The 19,266-nt window shown below is 40.3% G+C and overlaps 1 protein-coding gene across 27 annotated transcripts in view; it reads right to left on the reverse strand.

Moving 5' to 3' along the window:
- PLEKHA5 (pleckstrin homology domain containing A5) overlaps positions 1 to 19,036 on the reverse strand; it is a 168,130-nt gene extending 149,094 nt beyond the window's left edge. For 7 of the 27 annotated variants that reach the window (XM_052669670.1, XM_052669668.1, XM_052669667.1 and 4 more), the window contains exons 1-3: positions 18,866 to 19,009; positions 18,661 to 18,737; positions 15,958 to 16,015 (exon numbers count right to left, since the gene is read on the reverse strand). In XM_052669670.1, coding sequence (XP_052525630.1) covers positions 15,958 to 16,015; positions 18,661 to 18,737; positions 18,866 to 18,963 — 233 coding nt within the window. In that variant the 5' untranslated portion in view covers positions 18,964 to 19,009. Of the gene's footprint in view, positions 1 to 13,474; positions 14,799 to 15,957; positions 16,016 to 18,660; positions 18,738 to 18,865 lie in introns of those variants that run through there. The other 20 variants (XM_052669663.1, XM_052669659.1, XM_052669656.1 and 17 more) reach the window with 9 other exon arrangements.
- Positions 19,037 to 19,266: the final 230 nt, after the last annotated feature.

Here is a 19,266-nt window from a genome sequence, read left to right on the forward strand (position 1 = left end):
AAAAGGATCCTAAAGATCATCGAGTTTCAACCCCCCTGCTGTGTGCAGGGTCATCAACCAGCAGACCAGGCTGCCCAGAGCCACATCCAGCCTGGCCTTGAATGCCTCCAGGGATGGGGCATCCACAACCTCCTTGGGCAACCTGTTCCAGTGCATCACCACCCTCTACGTGAAAACCTTCCTACTAATATCTAACCTAAACCCACCCTGTGTTAGTTTAAAACCATTCTCTTTTGTCCTATCACTATCAGTCCACGTAAACAGTCACTCCCTCTCCTGTTGATACACTCCCTTCAAGTACTGGAAGACCACAATGATGTCTCCCTCGAGCCTTCTCCAAGCCAACCAAGCCCAGTTTCAACCTTTCTTCATGGGAGAGGTGCTACAGCCCTCTGATCATCTTAGTGACTTACTTCTACATAGAGAGTACTTAACATATTTTTGTGCTCACTAACTTCGTATTCTATCAATTTTGTACCAAAATGAAACCCTTTAATCTATGTTTGTAGCAAGATGATTTCCTACATGCAGAAGCTTAAATATGGTTAGATAAGAAAATTATTCAAAAGGAAGAATGTGAAATATTTAACGTGAACCACATCAGCTGCCTCAAAAGTGGTAATAAAGATGCAAAAGCTTTTGAAGAATTCATACTACTCGGTTCCATTTACTGCTCAGACAGGTCATATCTTGAAAACATCTGTTTCCTTTAAGCTCAATAAAACAGTAATTGTATGTAAATTCCCATGTAACTTTATATAGTATATTAATCATTCCCCTCACTGCTCCTGGAACTATAAGCTAATCCAATATCTGACTGCAGAAGCACAAAGCAATCTTTCTTGTGTTTATTTATTTATTATTATTTTTTAATGAACAGCATTTACTTTGAAGAGAAGTGCCCACTCAGCAGCACGCTGCCTCTCCCCTTGCAGCTCCCTGGTTATTTGCTGGCATAATTCACAAAACATTTGTATTGCTCAATAGGCTGTTTACTGTTACTGACGGACACCAGGAAATACTCAAACTCTTCCTTTTTGGAAAGTCCATGCCCTTCTGTCTGCCCACTACTCACCATTACTACGTTGCTAGGTGAGTCATAATAGCTTGAAGTAGTAACACTGGAAGATGAGTACAGCTAATTGCTGAAAATAAAATCACAGCTTCAAAGGTCGTCCCACAGTTCCACACAGTATTTGTTACAGCTTGATCAAATAAATATATACTTAATTTATAAATTACCTAAGCTTAGCTTATAGACTAATAATGGCCTAGTACAATTGCCAGGGGCACAAAAGGATACTAAGAAGAGAAATCTGAACATAGAGAAATAGCTCAAAGCAGTACCAAAAAAAATCTAGAACAAAAACTGACATGATATTCTGTGCAGCACAAACATGGTCAGAGCTAAGCTTCTTTGAAAAGTGAAGAAACAAGAACAGTGGTTTTGGATGCAAATTAAAAAAACTAAAGCATTTAAACACATAGCTGAAAGCCAAGTTGCTATGTTACGGAAATGTATTATAAAGCTGGATTCCTCTCCTCTTTCATTTCTTATATGAGTGCTAAGTACCATTATATGAAATTAAGTCAAGCAATCTTTTTTTGTTGTTTTTACCATTTCAACACATAACTTGGAAAGCAACCAGAGAAATAGCACCATTTATCTCTAAAAATAAGACCAGAGAGTTTACTGCCTCTTGATTATGTTTGCCTTACAAGGATCCCTCACAGAAAAGTACATGTTTCAGTTTAGAACAATGATAATTAGTGCCTGTGGGAATAAAGCAAACTAATTTTTCCACAGCAATATAATTTCCTGTGCCTTTAATTTTTACACAATATTTCACTAGTTGCTCAGATACAACATTTTACTATCTACACTGTGATCAGGATTTGAAACTATGAGTTGCTTTCAGTTCAGTGTTCCCCTCTCCTTCCTCTCCCCCCCCCCTCCCTAATTAAAAAATTTTAATTTTTCTCCACTGGCCTTAAAACAAAAAAGTACATGAAGGAAAAAAATAAAATCTTCAACAGGATCCCCTTTATCTCTAAGGATCCTAATCCAAAGTCATAGGAAGCGGTTCAGTTATCAAAACAGGAAAGCCAGACAGACTCAACTTGTAACAGCACCTGAAGTGCACATTGACTTGCAGCCATTCCTCTTTTGGTTCTGAAGTAGCACAGCTTCAGAGCTCCAAGAATTCATCCCCTACTCAGAAGGGTAGCACTACATCTACAAATACTAAGGGGCATAGCTGAATTGCTGAAATGCAGAGAGCAGAACTGACAGTAGTTGCAGAGAGGCATCAATACAGAGGCTATGCTCCAGCATCTTGTGATAGTCCCAGGGTATGTTTAAGGGCCCCAGAGCTCAAATGGGGGAGGGAACCACATTGTTCTTAGACCCCTGGAACTGTTCTGTTTCTTACTGTTTCTGAAGAAAAGAGTATTTAAAAACCAGAAGTGCAGCTGCATGGCAGATAAGAAGAAACTCAAACCAATTTGAGAGAGTACTACTGCCTCATTTCTCATTGAAATGAAAAATTAATCAGTACCAGCACATATAAAAAAAAAAATTTCCTGTGCATCATTAAAACTTTATCTGCTTAATCATCACACCTCATGAGAAAGATTCATTAAACACTTCAAAAGCTTAAAAAAAAAAAAAAAAAAAAAAAAGGCCAACACTGTATTAAATAGAAAACAAAAACAAAAACCCTGCATTCCCTTGTAGACTTCGTAGCCAACGGCATTGGATCTTTTCCAAAATAAATCTTGGGGTTACAAAATTAGACCAAAAAAAAGCACACTGAGTTGGATGGACAAACAACCACAGTGTCATTCACTCAGACAGTTCTAGCAGCTAAAGCTAAGTTAACATGTATCAGAATTTACATCATCCTTATTCCCCAGCTTTAAGGCTCCAGACATTCAACTGCTGTTGCAAAACACTACAAACACAAAACCAAACCAACTTCATAAATCCCACGCATAGTGGACTTCTTCTAATCCTGCAATTAAATTCCCATCATCAAATGGAAATGAGAAATGCTATTAGATCATTTCATAAACAACAACAAAAACATTATTTTTATTCGCCTATCAAACATAGTTTGATACCTTAAAAAAAAAAAAAAAAAAAAAAAAAGAGAGAGAGAAAAAGCACAGAACTCGCAGATTAGCTGCTCTTACTACTTCTCAGCCTGGATTTTCACTTGAACATTTTGAATGGTGGTTGTAACAGCACATGGGTATTTATGCTGGGTTTTTTGTTGTTGGTTTTTTTTTTATTATTATTATTATTATTTAAAGAGAGAGAGCTCTTATAGTAGATCTCCAAACAAATAATTTCCAGCAAACTAAAAATTGCTGTTCAGTGGCACAAAACTAAGTATTAATGAAACCATTATGTATTTGAGTTCCATTCTTTAGAGGGCTTTACATTCCATAGCATAAAAATGTATTTATCCTTGCTCATGAATGGGTCATTTAGTAATACTAGCTTGAACTCAGCATTATTTTACTTCCAATTCAGATGGAAATGCTTTCCATTTTAAAGTGTTTTATTCTTGGTTCAGTGCTGCACTTTTCCACCAATACCTCTAACAATCAGTTTCAATACACACTTTAATCCACCAAGAAAATCAAAGTGCATCATTCAATAATCAAATATTCCTTCATCTGAGTATCATGAAAGCCTCCCACACAAAACCACAGATGTGTTGGTAAAACTTCACCAGGAACATTAAAAAAGCACTGTAAAGCAGTTTGGACTTATCTAATGACCACAAAAGTATTTAGCTTCTCACAAAAGCAAAACAGCTTCAGTATAAAAAATTCCCCAACTGTAACTCATAACTTTCTGTTGCTGTTTCACAGCAACATTATCATGATAACTTAGAGACCTGGAGATGAAATGGAGAATGAGTCTGTCTTGTCCCAGTCTGGCCAAAAGAACATATCAAAGAGCAATTCAATCCCTAACTTGTTTGCTGGCATCCATGGAACAGACGGAACTTATTTTGTTCTAGTTTCATCTATTAGATGGATTCCTTTGCTAATGCTAATAGGAGCCAGTCCTTCAGAGACAACAGCTGAGAAGACAAGCACGCCTGAACCAAGCTACTGACAGCACTACAAAGCAGAAACATTCCCACTCAGTTGTTAATCTATACCTTCACTGCTTGTGAAACCAGAAGGGCAGTATCCAGTCCTTAGCATGTATGAGCAAGCAATTCTAACTACCGTATAGCCAATTAAAAACCATCACCAATTTAAAATGAAACAGAGAGAGCACTTCTCCAGAGAAAGCATGACTAGGGGATTGAAACAAGGTCTGAATCAAGTACAAGAGAAAGGCATCAAGGGCTATTTGGCTTTGCATCGCTAAGTGGGCTTAGCACAGTCCTCTCTCCCCACCATTCTGTTCTGGGAGGGAGGGAAGGAGGTGAGAGGAAAAAGGGAATGAAACAAATGTGAAAAATCTTCAGCCCCAGCAGAAATACATTAGTACAACACTCAGCACTGGCTTAGGAATACTGCAGGTGAGTGTGCACACAGGTACACCATCTCTCTGCATTACGACCTCACAAAGACAGATGGTTTTAAAACCTGTCAACACCACAGTGAGTTGTGCCCACTACTCACTCTTTTGCTTTCAGTTTAGAAGAAAAACAGTAAGGTTAATTGAAGTAACAAAAATTATGAAAATCATAACATAAACAATTAAGATCTTGACTTCTTAATATTTAACTCTGTATCCAAAGCAGATCCTAATTTTGCCTGAATAGCAGAAGATCCTTCAGGGTTTGTTTCAGGCTGCAGGCACTTGATACTGAACTGACCTCACAGTATTTACATTCCCCTTAGGAAAGCCTGAGATGCAGCCCAACTGGGGAAGATCACGTCTAACACTACTTGAGCTGCTAGTGCTAGAAGCAAGCAGGAAAGCACTGAAAAGCAGTAGGGTGAATGATAAGGACACATACATAAGACAAAGTTACAAGACAAAGTCAAACAGCAGCAGAGCTGAAAAGATGAGCTGGGGACATTTGCTTTTCCGATTCGGAAACGTCCTTGGAAATTCAGAAATTTTTTTGTCAAACTAGCAGTGCAGACTCTCAACTAGTGAAAAGAAAAGTATTTCAGGTCAAAGTCAGCAAACAAATCGGAACACATGAAATATTTGTTTGTCCAAAACCAACTAACATCTGCCAGCTACAGCTTTGCATGCACTGCATTCGGTTGCCTGTTGTGGATGCCATATCCATGTCAAATTTGGACTGGGAAAAAGAAAAAAAAAAACACATGCACACAAATTGCTCTGTGTACTCTCCTTCTGACATTTCCATTACAGCTGTGAAAGAGACACCTGTTGCACCCAGCAACTGAGTCAAACCCACGTGCATCAACTCCCCAGTCATTACAAGTCTTGTTTTAGGTCCCTATTGCTGCAAAAGAAATCAAGATACAAATATAAGAGACTGTCAGCAAATTCTACTCATGTTTTTCTTAGAAGTACTTACTCCACCTTGAAACAAGTGAAAAGCTGTACGTGTTCTTTATATATTCACTCTGCCATCTATATGAGCTATATAGAAGGTACTGTAAAATTACACAAGCAATGCAGGTTTCTGAAGCAACTCCAGATCATTTTCTTGATTTCCTTGAAAAATTCAATAAAAACTTTTGAACTTCTGTAATTTCTTTGAAAGCCCTATTTCCAATTGCACAAGGCAAATGTTGCACAAAGTAATAAAATAACAAACAGGGGTTGCAGTAAAACTTGACATTGGTTGAGCTGCCTGTCTAAAAATGAACAGTACCTTCAACATTCATCAAAAATTTGGGAAGATTTGAGTGCTCCCGTGATTCCTCTAATGACTTACAAATATCATCATACTGAAAGGCGAGAAGAAAAAAAACAACTCAAATATTGGACAAAGACTGCAGAAACTTAAATGAAAGCTAGACACTTGTAATTCCAACTCCTCAGCTGCTGCAGTCTTTCAGCCCAAGCTTAAATCACGCAGCACTGTGAAACAACAAACCCCACCTACAATAATAGGACATCACTGATTAAATCAGTTTTACTACTTCTGTCTCACTACTTACATTTCTTTTTTCCCCCGCATGTAAAACTGCAAGATTTCACATAACTTACATATTTGAGCTGCAAAACGTTCTGAAGCAGAATGCATCCACACAGAAGAAAATAATGAAGAGGATAAAGCAGTGGAATTTCAGTCGACTGCTGAATTTGATAGCACTTTCTGTTGTTTGAAACCACAAAGTAAGCAATCTGAGGCAGCAGAGATCCTGATTTTCTTGTCAGACAGGTTTGGCACTCTCACCAGAAGTTTAACAAAATCCACAACAGAGCCAGTTCTATTACGGAGCCTATTACAAAATCTATTTTGTGTTTTTGCTCAGGATACAGGAATAAAGAGTGCTTTGGGAAAAAGATTCAGATGTGTCTTGATGTCTATAAATCTCTTTATAGATTAAAACTGAAAACTAAGGTGTTCCATGTAAGAAACTTCAGGTGGGGGACTTGCAAGGAGGCATAAAAAGCAACATGTCCTGTTTGTTGTTAAGTCTGTAGCCATTAGCCGTAATGACAGGGCCTGAAGTAGACTGTTTCATTCCATTTATAATTAAACAGAAGTCACTTTACCCATAATACTAGGTATCACTCATAAATAATTCTAAGACTTCACCTTTTATGCTGCTTAAAACACACCATGCATTGTATTAATCTGGATAGCTAAGCAGATTTTCTTTAAAAGCAAAACATTTCTTAAACACTATTTGTGGAAATCACAGCAGGGGAAGTTTTAATCTAGGGAAGTTTTTAGTTCTGCTACCCAGAGTACTTTTCATTTAATAACTGAACCACCAGATGAGAGCTGCAGAAAAAGAAATACATGGCTCAAAACAAAATGTTAAACCGCCTTTTCCAGCGCTGCAATCATATTTCTCTGCTTCTTCCTAGTCTTGGCATCTCAATCTCACACTACTTCAAGGCAAACTAAAAGCTGCCATGAAAATCCTGTCAGCTTATGTTTATCTGAGGTTGAGCAAAAGGAGGGACAGAAGCGTAAGACAGAAAAGATGGCAAAGATCAGAAAATATTACTATCTCAGAGCTCACCAGTCAGCTGTAGTCGCTAGGTGTGCTTCCATAAATACATAAGAAACCCTAAATCCATTTGTCAGCTTAAAAAAAATCGAAACACTACAGACAGCTGCTCCAAGACCCTCTGTGCTGAGTATAACTTCTCAAGCTCTGAAGTTCTTCCAATTCATTCTAAAACAATTTTAATAATGACTACCTACCGGAACAAGGACTGTTTTAGTGACAAACTCATAAAATTCACTGTATCCGAGCATTATGGGCTCAATTTAACCACCTTAAAATATTGGCTCAAATGTTAAATGCTTTAAGCACTTAGATACAATAAAAAGAAAACTTCAGCTTTTACTAGTTGATCTATTAATTGCACACTCAAAAAAGTAACATTTGTGTGCTTTATCAGCACTGTCTCAGATCAGAGATAAGCAAGGGAGACCCACACCAAGCACTAAAGACAGAAACTACCATAAAAGAGATTCTAAGATCAGAGAAGATCATATGAATTTCTAATGACGTTTAACTTACATCTTGATTCAGATGAAAATGAATGGTTACAATAAACATTTGATGTTATGACACTGCTTAAAAACACGCTCCTGGTTATAATTTCCATTTTCAATCTTTTCTATCAAACTTTAGAACTTCTAAGTTGAAGCCTTTGATAAAATAAGTAGATTATTGCGTATATGGAAAACGATAAAGTAACCTTACAAAATGGTGCAGCCAATACACTCATGTATATACACACACACACCTCCCTCCCACGCACAGAAACACAAGTGTTAGCCAGCTTTCCTCTCTCCATCAAGATACCATTTTGACATTCAACCAGATTAAAGGTATTTTTCCCCTCCACTGGGATTTAAGAACACCACTTGTTTGTTCTTATTGCACACAGCATTTTATTTCAAACACAGCTTTCTTCCCTTCTTAAAGACCAGGTGCAGTGAAGGACATAAGATGTTATATCATCTGTTTTTAGAGGTCCCCAAAATCATTTACAACAATGGTAAATGTCTTAACATTGGTCAGCAGCTGCTTAGTCTGTAGGATTTCAACACAAGTAAAAAAAAAAAAACCACCAAAATAGCAGATTTTTTTTCCTAATACTACAATTTGGATGAAAGTAACAGAACTTGCATTTTTTTGAAAACTTATACAATTTCATTAGTCCTACTTACTAAGTGAGCAGTAAAGAACCTGAGTTTCTCTGAAATGCTGGAATTGAAAGCTAGCAAAGGAGACACCTAAAACCAAAGGTTTAACTGAATATTTCCTTCTGAAACAGCTTTGTGTACAAGGATTCCTCTTACCTGTCTGACACACTGAAATGCTTTCAGGCAATAAAACACAAATTAGTTCTTTAACTACAATTTCCACAAAATACAAGTTGTAGGCGACTTTGGAAGAGAAAACAAAAATTTTAAAGAACAAGTTGCTTGTTACTCTACTTTTTCTTACAAGTTACTGCTTTTACTAAGTCACCGTGGAGAAAGCCACAAAGAACCAAGTTGCCGAAGCGTCCTGAACATGCAAACTTTTTTTTTTTAATTGTTTATATAAAGCTCTACTAGCATTGCAGGCCACACAAGCATTCAAAACACTGTCTAAAAGCCTTTTTTCCACTTCACAAACAAGTGTTCAATTTAAGTTTTTTATGTCCAAAGCAGACAGATGCAGCACCACAAACAACCATTTGAACAGTGCCTGACCTATTCAATGCTGAGAAGTTGCAGCCTTTCCCAAATAGTTTACTGAGGTGCCTATGAACAAGTCCCTGCTCTGAAACTTCTTCTGAAGGCATCTGCTGTTGTAACTTCTTCCCAACGTCACTGTCAGAGAACACATTCCTCTCAGTCAAAGGCAAGAACGGAGGAAAGCAGCCACCTCCCACATTCAAAGAAAGAAGGTAAAGGAAGGAGAGAGGAGAGACGTTTAAATTTAGTTACTTACTGAAACACAGAAAAAACACACAGGCTCCACGTTGAGAGAAGCCTCAGCAGCCAGAGCTGAGGAGCTTTACTTCCAGTGCCTACCTCAAGCTTCACAAGAGCTTTCTCCCTCTCTCGCACGCACAAAGAAGCATACTGAAGATCAGTCTGAACTGCCAAGCCAAAGTGTATCTCAGGTTTAATGAAAGTGCAATTCATTAGAATTAGAATAAGAGCCAGCATAACATAAACATACTCAGGAAAAACAGGCTTAGTGCAGCACCACAACAGATGCTAGTTTTGATCTGGTAAAACAAAACACTCACAGACCACAAGAAAAAAAGCAGCAAGAACAATTCCATTAAGTAAAAGCAAAACAATGTGCACTGGGTCAAATTTGAACCTGTAGAAGTTCTACTGAATAGTGACTGCACCAATTGCACACCTCTGTTGGCAAAGCTCAGGAAGTACCTGCCTGCCAGCTCAGCTAACACTGGCAGTGGCTCTCAGCTCAAGGCACTGAAGGGAGCAGGGACTGAGATGAGAAGACAAAAAGCATCTGTATGGAACTGATAGAGTAAGGAAGGTCTCAAAATACTTGGGGTCTTGGGGGGTGGGGAGGGAGGGAGGGAGGTAAAGGGAAGGTGAGACTTCACACAGTGTGGATACCAAAAACGAAAGCCCACAGAACAATTCTCTTCACAATAATAACAAAGTTTGCATTATCTTTATCTGCTATTATTAACTCCATAACCAGTGAACACCAAAATGAGAAAAGTAGTATTACAACTTCCAAACCCTAAAATTGCTGAAGTTGGCTTAGTAATGTATGAGTTATCAAAAACCTTGAGTGATTCCAGTGTCTTTCTTTTCTTTTTACTGGATTTTTCTTTTCTCAGTGTTTTTCTTTTCTTTTTAATGGATTTCCATGTTTCATGTTACAAATTCTATGTCCTTTTTTTTTTTTTTTTTTTTTTTTTTAAGTAATTACCCATTAACTCTTACAAATATTTAAAAGCAACAACAACAAAAGCGCAACATTAACTTCTCCCATGGCTTCATGTCTATTTTAGTAAAACTAAAGCATATAAGGTATTACTGAATACAGAAATACACTTTAAGAACAAGACAGCTCAAAACATCAACCACAAAACGTCACACATCAAAATGTGTGCACGTTTGGCACAAGAATCCTTAGCTTTCATGTTTGATGTTCTACTCGCCAAACTAACTTTGAAACAGGTTCATAAGCAAAGAGTAGCAGTCCCTGTTGGGCATAGAGCTCATTTTTGTAGGATGCATCTCCGTCACCTTACCACATGGGAGAAATCCCAATATTTGCTGCAAGGAAATTAACTCCCACCCCTGTCCCTTTTACTTTTCAGTGCCAACTGCCCTTTCTACCTGGTTCAGTCTCCATTCCTTTTCCTGCACCTAGTCCACCCTCCCAGCCTTTTCCTGCAGCAGGCCATATTTCCTTTTCCATCCTCTTCTTGTGCATTCCTCTCTAAGCTGATTTTAGGGCACAGCCCTCCCTCCGCTCCTCTGACCCACACTCTTTTTTTCCAGTGCCTCCACCCCCACTCTGTTTCAGCACTGCACCCACTCCACTGCTGCCTTTCGCTCACGCTGCTGTAGCCCCCTGGCAGCTAGCCCATCCCTCAGCTCCCCCACAACAAGATTCCCTTTCTGTTCCTATCTGCCTCCACAGATATTTTTTTTTTTCTTCCCACTTTTCCCTACAGAGCAAGAGTGTGTGCTTTCCCCAGGGTTCCCAAGAAAGACAGCTTCATCCTTTCCACAGGGAGAACTGCAGCAGAAGCTTTAATGTAGTGAGGTGTTTTACTGAGCAGTAGCACTGTGAAGTGCCTGAGCACTTCCCAAGCAGGATGCTCCCTGCATTAATTTTGGTTCTTGAAAATACTGCAGTGAAATAAAGATGTAAATCTTAAAATACATAGCAAGTTTGCATGCAATCCTAACAAGTTCTCATTTTCTGAACTGCCCAAAGGAAGAAGGCACAGATCAGTTTGCTGTAATTTTATGTGGCAGGTCTCCCATTTACCTAGACCATTACTTGATCCAGAGGTCTCATGAAAAAAAAAGAAAAATAAAGAAGGGCAGGAATAAACTTTAGTCTTTCCTAACTCTTAGCAAAATAAGTGACAGAGGTGACCAGAGCAGGACTAAATTTCTTGGAGGAATACTACGATTCTTACTGAAGAAAAATAATCTGTTCTCACTTTTTTTTTCCCCCCCATCAATTCCCATTTTTCCCTCTCAAAAGGGCTTTTCTGCAAACACAACCAGTTGATGTTCGATTTTTCCGGAGAATTTCTCAGCTGAGTGGGAGAGGATCTTTAGAATGCACATAAAAGACAAAGGTTCAAACAAAAGCTGAATTCGTAATGAGCAGGAGTTTATTTTAGTAAACAACAGAAACTGAAGGCTGAAAAGATCTCATCTCATTTAATCGTCTAATAGATTTTTCTTACCTACCCAATTCTCAAACTACATGTTTGAAAGCCAGTTCTATTGATGAAAGTCTCCACAAAAGCATTTGAAACACCTACTTGTTTCAACAGTGAACTCACCTCAGCTTCAACCTGGGCTTACAAATACTTTGCTTCAGCAAACAGGCAGAAACTCTTCTGGTAAGTACACAGCCTTCAACACAAAACTCTAAAATCCAGATTTAGCCTTCCTAATTCTTTGTGTTTTTAAGGGTATTCACCTATTGACTTCAGTCAGCTTTCATATTCCCCCAAAATTATCAGCGCTACGCAGGGCTAAGAAATATCAAATTCTAAACACCTTAACAGCTTACCTAAGAATACTTCCATAGAAGTCCCATGAGTTAGACTGATGCAAAACTCCTCAAATATTACTGGATTGATTTTTGAATAACTTTATTTTGTAAGTTAATAATCTAAACAACATAAATCTGGTGTAAAAGTCATTCCAAAAGTACTACCACATGTTTAGTACTACCAGAATGAGAAATTAATTAAAAAATAGCAGGAAAAGCAAGGAAGGAAATGCCCGAACTTAAAGAGTTGGGTGTTTTTAAACCAGGGAAAAGAGTTTCCGAAACATATAAACAAACAGATATAAATGCAGAGAAAGACATACTTATGCAATTTTATAGCACTCTAATCAAGTATATTGGTACCTAACTACGATGCAGTAATTAAAAAAATCATGTCTAAAATTCTTATTAATCTTAAGAGAAGAAGAAGCTGAAGCCAGTGACCAAGTATGTCTTTTCTATCAAGTACCATACTCGGATTGTCACATGGGGCTATTTCCTCATACACTCATAAATAATCTAAGTAACTTAAGCATCCCACAGTACTATCTAGTTTATCTGTTTTGAAGACAAGCCCTCAGTTTTCCAAAGCTCACAAGGAGCTCAATACACTACATATAATTCAACAGTCCACCAAAATATTCTATGAACAAAAAAGAGCTCCAAGTTTTTCAACACGGTATGCCATCACTTTCAAACTAAGGAGTTTTATTCCATATTATTATTCTTCACCTGATAATACACAGAATTTCATATTGAACTGACAATAAAGTAATAAGTAAAGACAGTACTTGAATTTTTCCATTTTACAGTCATACAGCTCTCCATTGCAGGTAGAAACTTCAGCTATTTTATGAACCAAATATTACTCCAGAAAAGTTTAACGACAGTTTGCATTAAGTAAAGGGCTACTCGTGTACACTTCTAATATTAAGGAAACAAGAAGATTTCCTCAAATTGGAGGAGACAAAAAATATTAACATAACCAGATCTAATACGAAAATGTGCAACATTATGACTTTTTTTTATTCCACCTAATAAAAAATACCTTTTATCATCTGCATTTAGTGGGGATGAGGACAGATGTTGTAGAAAGACACTGACATTATCAAGTATTACAATTCTTCTACTAATCCAAAACACGGGAAGTCAAAGGCCTAGCTAACATCAACTCATCAGCATAACTCTATACCAAAACTAAAACCTCCTTGAGCAACAGAAATAGCTCTGTACCTATCCTTGTTTCAGAATATATTTCCTTTTTAAAGACAAAACAAACTCAATGTTATAGAAAAAAAAAAAAAAAAAAGTGTCACCATTCAGTATCTACTTATTCCGAAAATGAATGCATGCATCATGAGGAAAAATAAGGTGTCCTTTAAAAATAATCCCATTTCAATGCAGTCTGCTTCCTGAGTCATTTGTTTGAAATGCCAGTCCCAGGAATGCTAAGATTTAGATGACGATTATCTCCTCGACATTATCCCAATTTGATTACACAGTGTTTACTACATCAAAGCCAGAAAAAGCACAGTAATAGATTCAGTGACACACCCACTTGGAACACTGAAGACCTATTATTAAAGAACCATAAGAATCATTTTCAAAAGGTTTTTATTTTCAAACACAGTCTAGCATAAGATCTTACCATAAAGCAAGGCTGTTAAATATTTTCATTCAACCCACATATTTGAAGCTGTGGCTCAGAAGCTAGGTGAAATTATTTATGTGATCAGGAAACTCGACTATCCTTCTTATATAACTCTCCTGCTGGACACATTACAGAAATTCAGCAGCCAAGTTTCACATGGTTGAACACATCAATAAAGTGCCATTAACATTCATTCCCCTGGAACTCCACCACTCATATCAGAACTCAAAACAATACATTTCTTTCAGGCCAGACCCTGAGCATTTTTTTTTAGCTTTTTTTTTTTTTTTTAGCATTTTTAGTTTTAGCAAAATTTTATTTTGCTTTGATCTACATAATAAGTATTGACATTTAGCAAATACGTACATTCAAGCAAGCAGGTTGAAAATGCGTATGTGGGGATGCCTGCGTAGACAAGGTCGTAACAGCCTGTGCTGCTTTCCAGTCATGCGGGCACACGGAGGTAGCTAAGACTCAGACAACTAGAATGATTATAATCAACACATCATCCAGAGTTACGCCGCACAGGATAGTGATTACAATGTTGTCACCCTGTCTGCGTTAGCTCTCGCATCTCGCCTAGCATTCAGCTCCACTGGTGCTAGAGAACTTTAAAAGGAGAAGCTATCATCAAGCACAAGCCTCAACCCAGCCTGAGTAGCTACGCCTGTGAAACAACAAACATATTTAACTAAGGATGACAAACTGGTCCTACCATCTGAACCTCTCAGCAGACTTGACAGCACTACCCCTGCTATCCTCCTACATCGATCAAATCACAGAGAAGTGTTGTTTGTGCAACATGTTTTCAAAGATGTGGCACAAATTTAAATATAAGCAGAGCTATTTAGTGTTGGCTATCAGCAAAACAATCAGCTTAATGTCTCTCTTAACTGTGACGATAAAACCGTGAACACAAGATCTCAGGAGGAGTACACAAACAAGCTACCACTTGGTTTATTCATGCATAAGCACAGGAACCGCTCTACAATAGCTGTCCTTACACATTTTTTTTTTAATCCAAAGAAAACAAGCTGATATTTTCCAGTTACTATAGCTAATACACTCTTTGTAGGCTTATTCTATGATAAATTGCTGAATGCAAAGGTATAGAAAAATACTGTTCTATATTCTATACACAGTTTTAATTTTCACTCCTCTATATTTAACTATGCAAACAGAACAGCAGAGGGTGAAATCCTTAGCACATTCTTGTCCTCAGACCTGTGCAGTTTTTGTCATTTGTTATACAACACCAGTGTAACGTAAGCTACAAGAAAGCAGAACAGAACAGTGAAACAAACACGTTGTCTAGTAACAAAAACCCCTTTTAGAGAGCCTGGCACAAGTTCTGGTCACATTTTTGAAGACTTACTTCTCAGTATATTCTTTGGAATTTTTTTCAGTGTTAACTCAATGGTTTTCCTACAAGTATGCAGAATAAACCATGCAACACTTGCCTAAAACCCATCTCACAATGTTTACAACGCATCTTACACAGAGCAGCTACCTTCTGCTCAACACTAAGACAAGAGCAAAACCTACCTAAAGCCTACAGCTCTCTGGGTACCCTCACTGGTAATCTTCTCTTGCAGAACTCACCCCAATGATGGTTTAATAATGGAAAACACACAGCATAGTGAACAAAAATTTTTGAATGTACCGAGTAAAGCCTGCAACTTGTCAAATATTAGAAAAACATCATTTTAGCTGGACCAATACCCATGGCTGCCATTTGAGAATTTTTCAGTTGAGGACAGTCTGACTATCTAGAGAGGCAAACTTTCTAAGATGATCCAATCAACACGACCTCTAGAATTCTACATTGGAGCTCTAATTCCATGCTCCTCTTTCAAAAAGAGCATACAGCAATTATACCATGATGGACATACCCCTTCAAGCATACTAAAATCTGAAGAAAAATTACTGAAATTAAAATTTAAATTAAAAAAAAACAAAAACAAACAAAAAAAACAACAACCAATACTGGAAACAAAAACAAGGAATCTGCAAGGCAGTCACATGAAACTTTCAGATTACAGAACAGGGCTTGGATCAAGACTCTGCTCCCAACAACCAAGTAAGATCTTGCCTTTCTGAGAATATGGCATGACAGTGCATACATACAAGTGTCAAAACCACAGAAACTCAACATCTTCTTGACTTGCACAGATATTTGCTGCCAGTTCGTCAACTCATAGCAGAAATTTCATTTGAATTCAAATCCTTAAGTAACTTAAAAAACATTAACACAAAAACTCAAGAAATGGTTTCATCTACAGAGGATGTCTTTAGGATTTCATAGGACCAGCTTGAACGATTCTTTCCAACAACATCCATTCTTAGTTTGGAAAGAGTTCAAGACTACAGCGGCATTCAGACGAAGTAATTAGAATTACAGCACTGTGACAGATAAACTCTCAACTTACTTTACATAGTATCTTGCACCTTCGAAAGTGTAAGCTTCCTCCCAACCTGTGGGTAAGTCTGGAAAAAAAGTAGCAAAGAACAGTAATTAACTTTTGAAGCACTGCTGGTTGCACTAGTCTACTCCCTAACACTAATGCACTTAACATTCATTCCTCACTCTAGATGCTGAAAGCTCTAGTCCTACAAATGAGATTTTTAAATTGACTCAAAACACTGTCTCATTACTTCTGTAATCTAAGACAAACAGCTCACACAGGGATCTGATTTGGATTTGTCATTCCCGAATAGTAACAGTTCAAGCCTGTCTTGTTTAGCAATGTTTTCTTCTTTGTCAAGTCACTGGAACTCACAATCATCTCCAGTCCTTTCTGCCTTCAACTTCAGTAGCATCAAATCACCTGACAGGGAGAGATCTAAGCAAAAAAATCAATGCAAGGAGCTTGCACAAGTCACAGGCTTCGTAACAGGCATGGTATCAACTACACCACACAGCTATTTCATATTAGCATAATTCCACCACTGATGTGACTAACAAGCACTCCTGCAGTGTTTACAACTCTACCCAGTTTCAGATAAAGTAATTTTCAATGCAAATCTGGTGGAGGAATTGGGTACATCTTTTCCCTCTCTGTTATCACTCTTGGGAATCAGGAGCCCACATAAAAAAGAAAAAAAATCTCTCTGGAAAAAAAATCCAAACCACTACTAATGGTCAGCTACTTTCAAGTAACGGTTTCCTGATGTAATGGAAGATCTGAAGGCATTGGGCACCACTACGCAACTCTAATTCATCACTGCCATTAAGTTTACTCCAGTTGATAAAAGCACTAATTGATAGGCAGGATTCACTGACTGAATTAGAGAAGTAACAATATATTTTCTGTTAAAAGCAGAAAACACTCAGTCTGGAGGATGTGATTTTTCCTATTTGCTTGTTTGCTCTGGATGGCTTTTATTTCACTGCTGTGAAATATCCGGGGGAAATAAAAAAAACCACCAAAACAGAATCAAAGCATTCTGATACTGTCAGAGGGCAAAGTCCATCAAACAGGAAGACTCTCCAGCAGAAGTATTTATGGATGCTATAAGAACTTGGCAAAAAGAATACCCTTCCGGGGTATTTCTCCAGAAATAAAAAGCTCTTCAGTTTACAGCACAGGATAAGTTTCTCTTTGTCGACTAGTAAATGTTTCACAGTATTATTTACTAACAAGCTTCACAATACAAAATTGAAAGAGAAATTCATTCACTCAGAAATGGTCTCTTCTGACATATTTTAAACTTCTTTTGAGTATGTTCAGAGATGAATTAACAAACACATGTACATACACAAGATGATTTTCTCTGCAGGTACTTCTACTCTACTTCTGATCTACAGATCATGGCTATGGTAGTCAAGGTCATACCTCACTGAGCATTTGGAAATAAATTTCATTTCACAGAATCATAGAATTGCTTAGGTTGGAAGGGACTGTAAAGATCATCAAGCTCCAACCTCCTGCCGTGGGCAGGTTTGCCAAAAGTTATTTACCTGATAATAACTCCCCTAACACTGTATCCAGCACTACAGATGCTCTAAAGCAAGCTGTGCTTCCCTTAGAAGGGGCTTAATGGTAGAAATAAATGAGACACTGAGAGAATTGCTGGTGAATCACCATCAGTCAACAGTTGCCGCTGACAGCTCAAAAAAAAAAAAAAAAAAAAAAAAAGGAATTAATGCTCAGCTAATATTAATGTCCAAGTAGCAGAGCACTTCACATACATCTGCCCTCATGCACGCTGCTGTGGATGAAAGCTGCTTTCTCAATTAATCCGAGTACTGAGAGTGGGGAAAAGAAGAGCCTGATATCAATCAGCAATTCTGTTTCCCGGCATTAAATGACTCCTTCAGCATCAGCCCTTCACTGCAGATTAAGCCACAGAGTTCTGATAGCCAGAACCCACGCTCTGTGAACTCCTCCCAACTCGCAGAAGACCGTCCACAGCTTTCTAAAAGCCCATTTCCTATTCTTAAAGAACGGGAACACGTAACAAGCACGAAACAAACACAAACATCAACCAGCTCGGTGTGGTCCGATCGGCGGGCAGCTCTCCTGCGGTTACACGCAAAAGAAGAAGCGCTGGGAGCCGCGCTCCAGCACCTCCCGGCGGCAAACGCACCCCGCGATGCGGAGATGGGCGCCGGGGCTGCACCCCCAGCGCCTCCCGCTGCTCCCGCTCCGGAGCTGACACCGCCTTCCTCCCAGCGAGTTATCCCAGCGCTCGGGTCCCCTTCCTCTCCCCCCTCTGCCCCTCTCGCAGTCACTTGGAAACCACCCACGCGTTCAGCCCGGATGGGAAAGCGTGAAGAACAGCAGGGTTTCCAGGTGACCGGTTGCCGCCGGCAGAGCCCAGCGAGGTGACACGGGGGGCACGGGTGGCAACGAGGGGATGCCGGGCAGGTGAACAACCTGCAGACGGCCGAGAGCTCTCACGGTATCACAGCGGCGACACAAGGCGGCAGGAGGAACGCGAGGGAACGGCTCGGAGGTTAAAGGCGGGTGTAAAGGCGGCGTGCGGAGAGCGCAGCGGGGCCGGGGGCAGCGGGAGGGGCCGGGACGGCCCGGGCTCGGCCGGCGGCGGGCGGGGCGGCAACGCGGGGCCGGGCGGCCATGGCGGGGCAGGGCCGGGGGTCGCTGCCCTACCGCAGGGAAGGTTCCTACCTGCGCTGCGACGGTGCCCGGTGATCACGGCCTCTCCGGTCAGCGGGTGCAGCCAGGTCGTGCTCTTCGCCTCCTCGCTGCGGGGACGCACACAAGGACCGGTCAGCGAGCAGTCGGGCAGCGGTCTCCCCCCCCCCACCAACGCGCCCAGCCCCCGCCCCGCGACCCGCGACCCCTTCCCTTCCCCCAGCAATGCCCCGCTCACTTGATGAAGAAGACGCGGCCGCCCTGGCTGATCCCGTAACTCCAGCTGCCGGGCAGCGCCCGCAGCCGCTCCACGCTCAGCTCCGCCGGGGCCGCCATGGCCGAGCGCAGCTACCAGCGCAGCCGGGGAGAGCCGAGGGGAGCGGGGCGGGGGGGGGTGAGGGGGGAGAGCGGCGCGGGCACGAGCGAGCGCGTCCCCGCCGGCGCCGCCGACACCTTGGGGAGAGGGCGGGCGCCGCGCGCTGGGGAGGAGCACGGCGGCACGCCCCGCCCCGCCCGCCCTGGCACTCCCCGCCCACCGCGGGGGCGCGCGCGGCTCCCCGCTTGGCGGCACGCCCACCCGCGGGGGCGCGCCTTCTCCCCCGCCGCGGCCGTTGAGGCGGGGCTGCGGGGCGAGTTCCG

The sequence above is a fragment of the Tympanuchus pallidicinctus genome, unplaced genomic scaffold (genome assembly GCF_026119805.1).
Source record: "Tympanuchus pallidicinctus isolate F22 unplaced genomic scaffold, pur_lepc_1.0 scaffold8, whole genome shotgun sequence".
NCBI lineage: Eukaryota > Metazoa > Chordata > Aves > Galliformes > Phasianidae > Tympanuchus > Tympanuchus pallidicinctus.